General features: G+C 43.8%; 1 protein-coding gene across 1 annotated transcript; it reads left to right on the forward strand.

Moving 5' to 3' along the window:
• On the forward strand, nt 1–2,532 carry LOC144495330 (cocaine- and amphetamine-regulated transcript protein). The gene is made up of 3 exons (XM_078215432.1): nt 1–141; nt 584–667; nt 2,425–2,532. Exons 1-3 carry the CDS (start codon nt 1–3, stop codon nt 2,530–2,532), a joined length of 333 nt encoding a protein of 110 aa, XP_078071558.1.
• The last annotated feature ends 7,886 nt before the right edge of the window (nt 2,533–10,418 follow it).

Genomic DNA, 10,418 nt, shown 5'->3' on the forward strand with positions numbered 1-10,418 from the left:
ATGGAGAGTACTCGGCTCTGTCTCCTCACCCTGCTGAGCGCTGCTCTGCTCATCAACTCCAACTGCCAGGAATCCGAGCTGCAAGCCAGGTCGGTAGACAATTACTCAATCAAAGAGGACTCTTCTCAAGAAAAGGAGCTGGTAGGTCACCAAGAGCTTTTGTGTGTCTATTTTCACTTTAAAAAATCGCAATTTGTTTTATGTTAAACTAACTGCAGTTGCTTAATTTAACTGTAAGGTGCCGTTTCACATTGTGTGAAAACATTCAACACTGTTTAATGCTTTAATCTCCGGAAGCCCAGTCACTTGGGTGCATTGAAAGAAATGTTTCCCTTTGAATTGGCATCCTATTTTACTGAAAGACCCCAGAAGTGTTGAATTAGGTAAGCGTAAGGAGAAAAAGGGGGACGAGAAAGCGCACATCATTTGAAGATGTGAGGGAAAAGTTGAAAATGGTCCTTTAAGGATATCGTAGCTTCAGTTCATTCTGCTTCGATGGAACTTGGGTTCTTCTGGCGAGTTGCTTTTTTTTCTTTGCGCTGTTTGACTTATAAGAAAAATTAAACCGTTTGCTTGGACGCAGATCGAAGCTTTGCAAGAAGTCCTGGAAAAACTGAAAAGCAAGAGGATGCCAACCTACGAGAAAAAGTTCGGAATGGTCCCAATGGTAAGAATTTGAATGGCAGTCATGTGAGATAAGATCTCTGTCTTTATCCTGATCTTTTCCTTATGCCCCCTACCTCCCCCAGACACAGACCAGCTGTATCCACGGCAGCGAGTCTGTGTTTATGCTGATTTGGATGTACTGGGCTCAGAAACAATAAACCTAAGTTTCACTTAAGTCTGATGATAAACAATAAATTGACAATTTCAATACCAGTATAAGGGGATGGACGATTATTGTGCCCCTTGTGATGACATCTGTCTATCCGCCAAATGGCTAGTGTCATATCACAAACCTGGGGAGAATTAATTAAGTTTTACAAGTATGAAATTAGCTTATCTTCATCACTTTTGAAGGGAACTGATCAATAATTTCACTTGTATCAGAAAGTTTAAGTAACAGGACATGCTTATAAATACGGTTGATCAGCTTGGAGCATTTATACTCATTACTACCCAATAGCAGGATAACACTAACAATATTAATGTTCATAAAATTACACCAAAGTTAAGATGAGTGAGAACCAGGTGTTTGCAATAGCTCTACATAACTTTGAAGTAAGAAGTCTCACAACACCAGGTTAAAGTCCAACAGGTTTATTTGGTAGCATGAGCTTTCAGAGCACTGCCCATTCATCAGGTGGGCCACTCATCTGATGAAGGAGCAGCGCTTGGAAAGCTCGTACTACCAAAAAATCCTATTGGTCTTTAACCTGGTGTTGTGAGACTTCTTACTGCGCCCACCCCAGTCCAACACCGGCATCTTCACATCATAACCTTGAAGTGAGGACAAAGAGATGTTGCTCCATTCTAAATGAATATATATCTCACATTTCTTCTCTTACTCTCCTCCTTGGTAGAATGAACAAATTGGCCCTGTTTAAAACTGAGCCATTCAGAGTAGGAAGGCCTCTGGTTCAATCTTTGGTTTGTGCCGAATTAGTCAGTCTTGACCAGGGGGGTGGTTGAAGAGCAATAATTTTCCTCAGTATCTGTGGGTGTGGGATGTTAAAGAAAAGTGGATATTTCTGCTCACGATTGCTATACAGTGACCACTTCTGGCAGGTACTGATATGCAGATATCAGATGCGATGAAGACATGTGTCATCCACTCTATGTACAATAACATGTCAAGTCTCTATGTCTAAGTTAACACAAGTAGAGCAGTGTGTAGGAGACAAGATACCAGAAGGCTGCTGGCATCAATAAAACTATACCAGAATGAATCACTCACTTCAGGAGTGAAAGGATTAAAATGAGAAAAAAATGTAATTCTCTTTTCTTTTAAACCTTGGAATATTTTTTGACTACCTGTATTGATTGACGAGATATTTAGAATAGTTGCCTGCATCCAGCAACAATAATTTGATTTATTAATTTAATTTATTTGATTCAATTTCCAACTGCAGCACAGTGACACAGTGGTTAGCACTGCTGCCTCACAGTGCCAGGGACCTGGGTTCGATTCTCGACTTGAGTCACCGTCTGTGCAGAGTCTGCACATTCTTGCCGTGTCTGCGAGGGTTTCCTCCTCCAGTCCGAAAGACATGCTGGTTGGGTGCATTGGCTATGCTAAATTCTCCCTCAGTGTACCCGAACAGGTGCCGGAGTGTTGCGACTAGGGGATTTTCAGAGTAACTTTATTGCAGTGTTAATGTGAGCCTACTTGTGACAATAATAAATACATTTTAAAACTACACCTGTTATCACTTTTAATATTTCAGTAGAATGAAAGAATAATATTTTGTTCTTTTTTAATAGTGCGATGCTGGGGAACAATGTGCTGTAAGGAAAGGAGCCCGAATTGGAAGACTCTGTGACTGTCCCAGAGGAACCTTCTGCAATTCATTCCTCTTGAAATGTTTGTAGAGAACAGTGATCAAATCCAAGCACTCATAATCAAATAATGTTTCAAAAGCTTTTAAACACTTGAAAAAAATCAATCTAGCCAATCAAACATATTCTATTTATGAAAAAAAAGGATGGTGAAAATGCGTGGACTTGCAATTCTACAGCCTTGTAGATCTAGTGTGGGAGATAGTAAAACATGTTTCCGGCATTGCTGTGACACTGTTGTGTACAGTTGCGTCTTTTTTCTTATGGTGAAAAGTTGTTTCTGCCTGTACCAGTTAATGAGTTACAGATATTTCATGATATACTAAGTGTTTAAATTCCAGTCACAGAAAGGTGTGACTTGCATTTATATAACTGTATTTTTGTATTTAGAATGCATTAAACCTATGAATAAAATCAGTTCTTGGCATCCTTTGCCCTGTCAAAAGTTTCTTTATTCCAAACTTAATGTAAAACTGCCCACACATGCAAGGAATCATCCCTAATTTTCATAGCCGGTTTATTTCTCTTTCAGAGTGTTAATAATGTGTGAAATGTATCAAACTAAGAAAAATCTATTTCCATTTAGAAAGATATTAAAATTCCATACAAATACTTAATAACTGGAAGTCAGAAATAAATTTGTATCCAATCCAACTAACAGAACATTAACGTACCCATTTGAATATCAACACTTCTTGGCACTCGACTGAAGCATATTTCATTAATCATACTGATAAGATAAAAATGTAATTAAAAAATGATGAGTGGGATTCTCCAGCCGCGCGCTCCCCAAAACCGGAGAATCCTGCCTGAGGTCAATGGACCTTTGCCTTTGTCCGTCCTCGCCCACTATGATTCCCATGGCAGGCGGGATGGGAGAATTCCCCCCAACATGTTTTGATATTATGGCTCAAGCAAACACCAGGAAAGATAATGCATCTTTACTCTGATAATGTCTTTACTGTGAACTGCTTTGCATTTCCAGCATTTGTTGTTTTTTGTCACGATAGATCTTTGTTGCTGTACTGAACAATGCATTGATCCATATTTGAATTGAATTTAATATCCAATGATAATAAAATAAATTATAGATTGACCCTTTTAGGGAAGCATAAAGTTACAAAATATTTGCCTGAAAATCACTTTTAAAGTTGTCCTGAAGTTAGTTAATTAGTCTCCAATTGGTAGATGGAAGTTAAAGTAGATCATCCATATATCTTCTTGTTTTTGATTCCATCCACTGTGACTATATTACATTTTTAGTATTGGATATTGATCAGTAATATAGAATTTAAATCCTGATAAAGAGTGTACACTATAACTCGATGTTAGCTCTTCGATAGATAGGACCTGGGAGAGAGAGCTGGAATCAGCATAGCAAATACTCAAAAAAGCACATTTAACTCTGCAGCAGAAAGCTAAACATTTTAACCTATATTCACTTAGTTTCTGTCTTTTAGGGGACAAGCTAATTGTAAATAAATTTTAGGTTTTGCAGCTTAGATAATCTGATTTCATTGCCTTTTGTTTTGCAAATAATGTCCTAATTGTCTGAATATTATACAGGCAAATTCAATTGAAGATCATTACCTCCCTATGAGTTTGCCCTAAGGTGCTTTAAGATACAAAGAGATGTTAACCTAATGGATAAAATGCAATGGAAATATCAGTTGCTATCTAAATCTGTGTAACATTTGTTGATGTTACAAAGTATCAGAAAAACTCAGCACTGATTAACATGATAATTGAATATTAATAATGACTTGAGCAGCTTTATATTTAGAACTCCTGGTTGGGAAGTCTAGAACCAGAGGGCACAATTTCAAAATAAAGGGGAAGCCACTTAGAACCAACAGAAGACCATTAGATGTAGATGCAGAAACAGGCCATTCAGCCCATCAATCTGCTCTGACATTCGATGAGATCATGACTGATCTGATGTGTTTATCCTCAATTCCACTTTCCCGCTTTATCCCCATAACCCTTGATTCCCTTACTGATTAAAAGTCTACCTATCTCAGCCTTGAACACACTTAATAACCCAACCTCTACAGACCTCTGCAGTGCACTGGGGTGGCACGGTAGCACAGTGGTTAGCACTGCTGCCTCACAGCGCCAGGGACCTGGGTTCGATTCCTGGTTTGGGTCACTGTCTGTGTGGAGTTTGCACATTCTCCCCGTGTCTGTGTGGGTTTCCTCCGGGTGCTCTGGTTTCCTCCCACAGTCTGAAGGATGTGCTGGTTAGGTGCTGGACTGTGGCGACTCGGGGAATTTCACAGTAACTTCATTACAGTGTTAATGCAAGTCTTACTTGTGACTAATAAATAAACTTTTACTTTAAAGAATTTTGCAAATTCCCTACCCTCTGAGAGAAGAAATTCCTCTTCAACTCTATCTTGAAAGACTCTATCTTACTCTGAGATTATACCCTCTGATGCTAGACTCTCCCACAAGGGGAAGCAACCTCTCAGCATTTACCCTGTTAAGCTCCCTGAGAATCCTATGTCTCTCAATAAGGTCACGCCTCATTCCTCTTAACTCTAATGAGTACAGGCCCAACCTACTCAACTTCTCCTCAGAAGAAAATCTCTCCATGCCTGGGGTCAAAACTAATGAACCTTCTCTGGACTGCCTCCAATGCCAATATACCTTTCCTTAGATAAGGGGACCAAAACTGCTCACAGTATTAAAGATGAGGAGAAAATTCTGTTCACAAGGGGTTGTGAATCTTTGGAATTCTCTACCCCGGAGGGCAGTAGAGGTTGTCATTGAATATGTTTAAGATAAAGATTGATAGATTTCTGATTAATAATAATGTAAAGGGTTATGGGGATAGTGTGGGTAAAGGACATTGAAGTGTCCTTCCAGCCATTATCATATTGAATGTGGAGCAGGATCAACTGACTGAAAGGCCTCCTCCTATTCATATGTTCCTATGGTGCATACAGATAGGGTCCATTATCATTTAGTTAGATAGAAAGACAACTCCACATTCTGCCTAATCCCGATAACCTTTGACTTCTGTGTTAGTCAAGAATCTCTCTACCGCTGCCTTAAAAATATTCAGAAATCCCAGGGAGGAGAGTTCCATTGACTCAGTTAAGGTGAGAGGGGAGAGATACAAAAGGATCCAGGGGGGCAATTGTTTCATACAGAGGATGGTGAGTGTCTGGAATGAGCTGCCCGAGGTAGTAGTAGAGTGGGTACAATTTTGTCTTTTAAAAAGCATTTCGACAGTTACATGGGTAAGATGGGTGTAGAGGGATATGGGCCAAGCGCGGGCAATTGGGACTAGCTTAGTAGTTGAAAAAAAAGGGGCGGCATGGACAAGTTGGGCCACAGGGCCTGTTTCTATGCTGTAAACCTCTATGACTCTATGACCACCCTCCAAGGTGGGAGATCTTCACGTTCCATGTGCCACCTAGTGCCACATCCTTACTAACACAATTGAATTTTCCATAGAGAGTGACAAAAAGGAAAAGGTGTATTCGAGACTTTTACAAGGTGCCTTTTTCTACATGCTCACCAGGGTCTACACATCAAGAATGTCTCAATCAGATCTCTGTGACCAAACAGTTTAGAAGGCTGTCCTTTCCCTGAAGGAATTAGGTCAGTTTCTGACTGAAGATATGCAGCCCACTTCAACTAAGGAAAGCGTGTTGCCTGTATGAGTCAGGGTTACCACTGCCTTAAATGCCATTCTTACATATAATTGCATTGCATAAGTTATACAGCACAGAAATAGGTCAATCAGCCCAAGCAACCCATGCTGACGTCCATGCTCCACTCAAATCTCTTCTCATCTTGCCTCATTTAAATCTACCATCATAATCATATATTGCTTTCTCCCCCATATACTACTGGCGGCACGGTGGCACAGCGATTAGCATGGCTGCCACCGTACCTCAGCGCCAGGGACCCGGGTTCAATTCTGGCCTTGGGTAACTGTCTGTGTGGAGTTTGTATGCTCTCCCCATGTCTGCGTGGGTTTCCTCCAGGTGCTCCAGTTTCCTCCCCCAGTCCAAAGATGTGCAGGTTAGGTGGATTGGCCATGGTAAATTGCCCCCTAGTGACCCAAGATATATAGTTTAGGGGGATTAGTGAGATAAATATGTGGGATTACAGGGATAAGGTCTGGGTAAGATGCTCTGAGAATCAGAATCGGAGAGTCAGTGCAGACGCAATGGGCCGAATAGCCTCGTTCTGCACTGTAGGGATTCTATGAAATTACTCTAGCTTCCCCTTCAATGCATCTTTACTATTCACTTCAACCATTTCCTGTGGTAGCAAGTTCCACATTGCCACCATTCATTGGGGAAAGAAGTTTCTTCTGAATTCCCTATTGGATTTTGTGGTGGCGACCTTATATTGGTTATGCGCTTCCCCACAAGTTTAAACATTGGGCGGAATTTTACCGGCACGTCCACCCGAGGTTCATACGATCCCACCTGAGGCAAATGGAGAATGCCGTTCTCCGAGCCTCGCCCGCTCCCGGAATCGGGACGGGTGTGCTGGCAAAATTCCGGCTGTTGTCTCTGTATCCATTCTATAATTTTAAAGAAAAACGTCACCTGTTTTCTCAGGGGAAAAGAGATCCATCCTGTTCTGCCTTCCTGATAGATATACCCGCACATTTCTGGTATCATCCTTGTAAACATTATCTGCACCCTCTTCAATGCCCCTACATACTTGATATAACATGACAACCAAAACTACATGTAACCCTCTAAGTGTGGTCTAACAAAGGTTCAATATGAATTAAGTATGACTTCCCGACTTTCCAATTCTCTCCCTTGCCTGCAACTTGTGTTGCTTTCTCTTTGGCCCTTCTAACCTGTAGCCCATTGTGACTGGATCCTTCCAGGCAGCATCTTATGATCTTCGTCACGTTAGTTGGGCAGCTGCTCACCACTGCATCTGGATCCCTGATGCGCAGTTTATACGTATCCTAGCGGAAGCAAGCAAACAGTAGGAGAAGGAGAATTCTGTAGTTCTACAGATTGGCAGCGGTTTCACAGATCCAGGAGCAAATTGAAAGAACACGTCTTCCACTTAAACTCCCGTGTGATAACCCCCTCAATTCTATAAATAGGAAACATTCTGTTAATGTGCAGCTGGTATATGATTCCAATCACCTTTTCCTTCATTTCAGTGTCAGATACCCTGGGAAACAGCCTGCTGATTTAAACATGCAAGAATTCTCCATTTCAACCCTCATGACTTCGGAATTATATATGCAGATTGTTACTTGCTGATAGGGCTGGTGTCCACAGCTGATGAGTCCAATAAAGCTTCTGCAGAGAGAGAGGATAAAATAGATAATGAGGCCCATGACAGTAGCAGAGGTGACATAGTGCAGGTCATAGGAATTCTCAAATCCCATACAGGATGGCTGTTAAAATCTGGTGGAGCCTGCAAAACAGTGCACATGTGTCAATAATTCCTGCAGTTTGCTAATTTCTGCATAATATCGCAATGAAGGAACACACACTCAATTAGAAACGGAAAGGAATGATTGAAGGACATCCTGTCTAAAGCATGAAGCAGAGGACATGTAACAAGACATTAGCCAGAGAGAGGAAACTGCAACTGATAGTCCACTTCTTTTAAGAAATACAGGATGACTTTAGAGATTTTCCCTCCCCCAAAACTTTCACAAAATCTTACACTGTCAAAGACTTTGGCCAAGTTCCATCATTTGTGGTGGCACGGTGGCACAATGGTTAGCACTGCTGCCTCACAGTGCCAGGGACTTGGGTTCGATTCCTGGCTTGGGTCACTGTGTGGAGTTGCACATTCTCCCCGTGTCCGCGTGGGTTTCCTCCGGGTGCTCTGGTTTCTTCCTGCAGTCCAAAGATGTGCGGGTTAAGTGGATTGGCCATGCTAAATTGGCCCTTAGTGTCAGGGAGACTAGCTATGGTAAATGCATGGGGTTATGAGGATAGGGTCTGGGTGGGACTGTGGTCAGTGCAGACTTGATGGGCCGAATGGCCTCTTTCTGCACTGTAGGATTCTATGACTATAGAGTCATAGAGGTTTACAGCATGGAAACAGGCCCTTCGGCCCAACTTGTCCATGCCGCTCTTTTTTTAAAATCCCTAAGTTAATCCCAATTGCCCACATTTGGCTCATATCCCTCTATATTCATGTAACTATCTAAATGCTTTTCAAAACATAAAATTGTACCCGCCTCTACTACTACATCTGGCAGCTTGTTCCAGACACTCACCACCCTCTGTGTGAAAAAATTGCCCCTCTGGACACTTTTGTATCTCTCCCCTCTCACCTTAAACCTCTGCCCTCTAGTTTTAGACTCTCCTACCTTTGGGAAAAGATATTGACTATCTAGCTGATCTGTGCCCCTCATTATTTTATAGACCTCTATAAGATCACCCCTCAGCCTCCTACGCTCTGGAGAAAAAAGTCCCAGTCTATCCAGCCTCTCCTTATAACTCAAACCATCAAGTCCCGGTAGCATCTTAGTAAATCTTTTCTGCACTCTTTCTAGTTTAGGGGTGGCACGGTAGCACAGTGGTTAGCACTGCTGCTTCACAGCTCCAGGGCCCTGGGTTCGATTCCCGGCTTGGGTCACTGTCTGTGTGGAGTTTGCGCATTCTCTTCGTGTCTGCGTGGGTTTCCTCCGGGTGCTCTGGTTTCCTCCCACAGTCCAAAGATGTGTGGGTTAGGTTGATTGGCCATGCTAAAATTGCCCTTAGTGTCCTGGGATGCGTAGGTTAGAGGGATTAGTGGGTAAATATGTAGAGATATGGGTGTAGGGCCTGGGTGGGATTGTGGTCGGTGCAGACTCGATGGGCCGAATGGCCTTTCTCTGTGCTGTAGGGTTTCTAAGATTTCTAAGATTTCTAAGATTTCATCATATGAAAATTCTATGAAAACAGAAGTCTAAAATTCTTCTACCCTCATCTAAAAAGTGCATATGCAGAGGACAAGCTGTATTTGCATTAGCGAACTATATTCACCAAAGAATGGCAAACATTTCAATCAGCCTATCTAAAACCAGCCTTCTTGGCCTTTTGGCAAGCATCAGAACAAGCCCAATATGGCGTGCAATGCTTTAACTTGTCAGCTTGGATCTTGTTTGTCTCTCTTGTGGGGACCATGGGGCCGATTTTACCAAATCGGCTCTAAGTGCCGGGTGCGGTCGTAAATCAGACCTGCGCCCGACAGCTGCGCTCCAGCGCCCCAATACGCCTTTTTTCGGTGTGGGTCCAGTGGGCGGGGCCGAGCGCATGCGCAGTTCGGGGCCGTCAGCGCTGACAGCACTGCTGTTTGCGCTGCCTTTGACTTTCCCTGGGGAGGGGGGGGGGGGGAATGTGACATCTCTTCCCTGAGGGGGGGTAGGGGGGGATGTGACGTCTCTTCCCTGAGGGGGGGGGGGGGGGGTGGGGGGGGATGTGACGTCTCTTCCCTGAGGGGGGGTGGGGGGGGATGTGACGTCTCTTCCCTGAGGGGGGTTGGGGGGGGATGTGATGTCTCCGCCCCCCCCAGGGGCAGAGATGTCACAACCCCCCCTACCCCCCCTCAGGGAAGAGATGTCACATTCCCCCTCCCTTCCCCCACCCCCCGCCCCAGTGAAGAGACGTTATCCTACCCATCAGGACCCCCAGAGCAAGGCCAGGATCCAGGGTCGCAAGATGCTTTCGATGGACACCAGCGATCAAGGTAGGTCGGAGGCCCGGGGGGTCCGATCCCGAGGGGGGGGGGGGGGCGGGGGGAGTGGGCTGCTGGCGGTGCCTGCGTCCCAGGGTGGTCCGATCAGGGGGGGGGAGCTGCCGGGGTGGTTCACGGGGGCGGTCCGCGAAGGGTGGTCGGGGGCGATTCGGTGGTTCAGTTGCTGAGTTGAAGCCCTATTGGACTTGAATTCAGCAACACGGTAAATGCACGGGCGCTGATCGGAT

This window comes from Mustelus asterias, chromosome 6 (assembly GCF_964213995.1).
Source record: "Mustelus asterias chromosome 6, sMusAst1.hap1.1, whole genome shotgun sequence".
Classification (NCBI taxonomy): domain Eukaryota; kingdom Metazoa; phylum Chordata; class Chondrichthyes; order Carcharhiniformes; family Triakidae; genus Mustelus; species Mustelus asterias.

What these genes read in the sequence shown, in the direction of transcription:
- LOC144495330 (XM_078215432.1), top strand. Translation starts at nt 1, where the DNA reads ATGGAGAGTACTCGGCTCTGTCTCCTCACCCTGCTGAGCGCTGCTCTG. An exon ending in CTTCTCAAGAAAAGGAGCTG is followed by an intron (nt 142 to 583) that starts GTAGGTCACCAA and finishes GCTTGGACGCAG; the next exon opens with ATCGAAGCTTTGCAAGAAGT. An exon ending in AGTTCGGAATGGTCCCAATG is followed by an intron (nt 668 to 2,424) that starts GTAAGAATTTGA and finishes CTTTTTTAATAG; the next exon opens with TGCGATGCTGGGGAACAATG.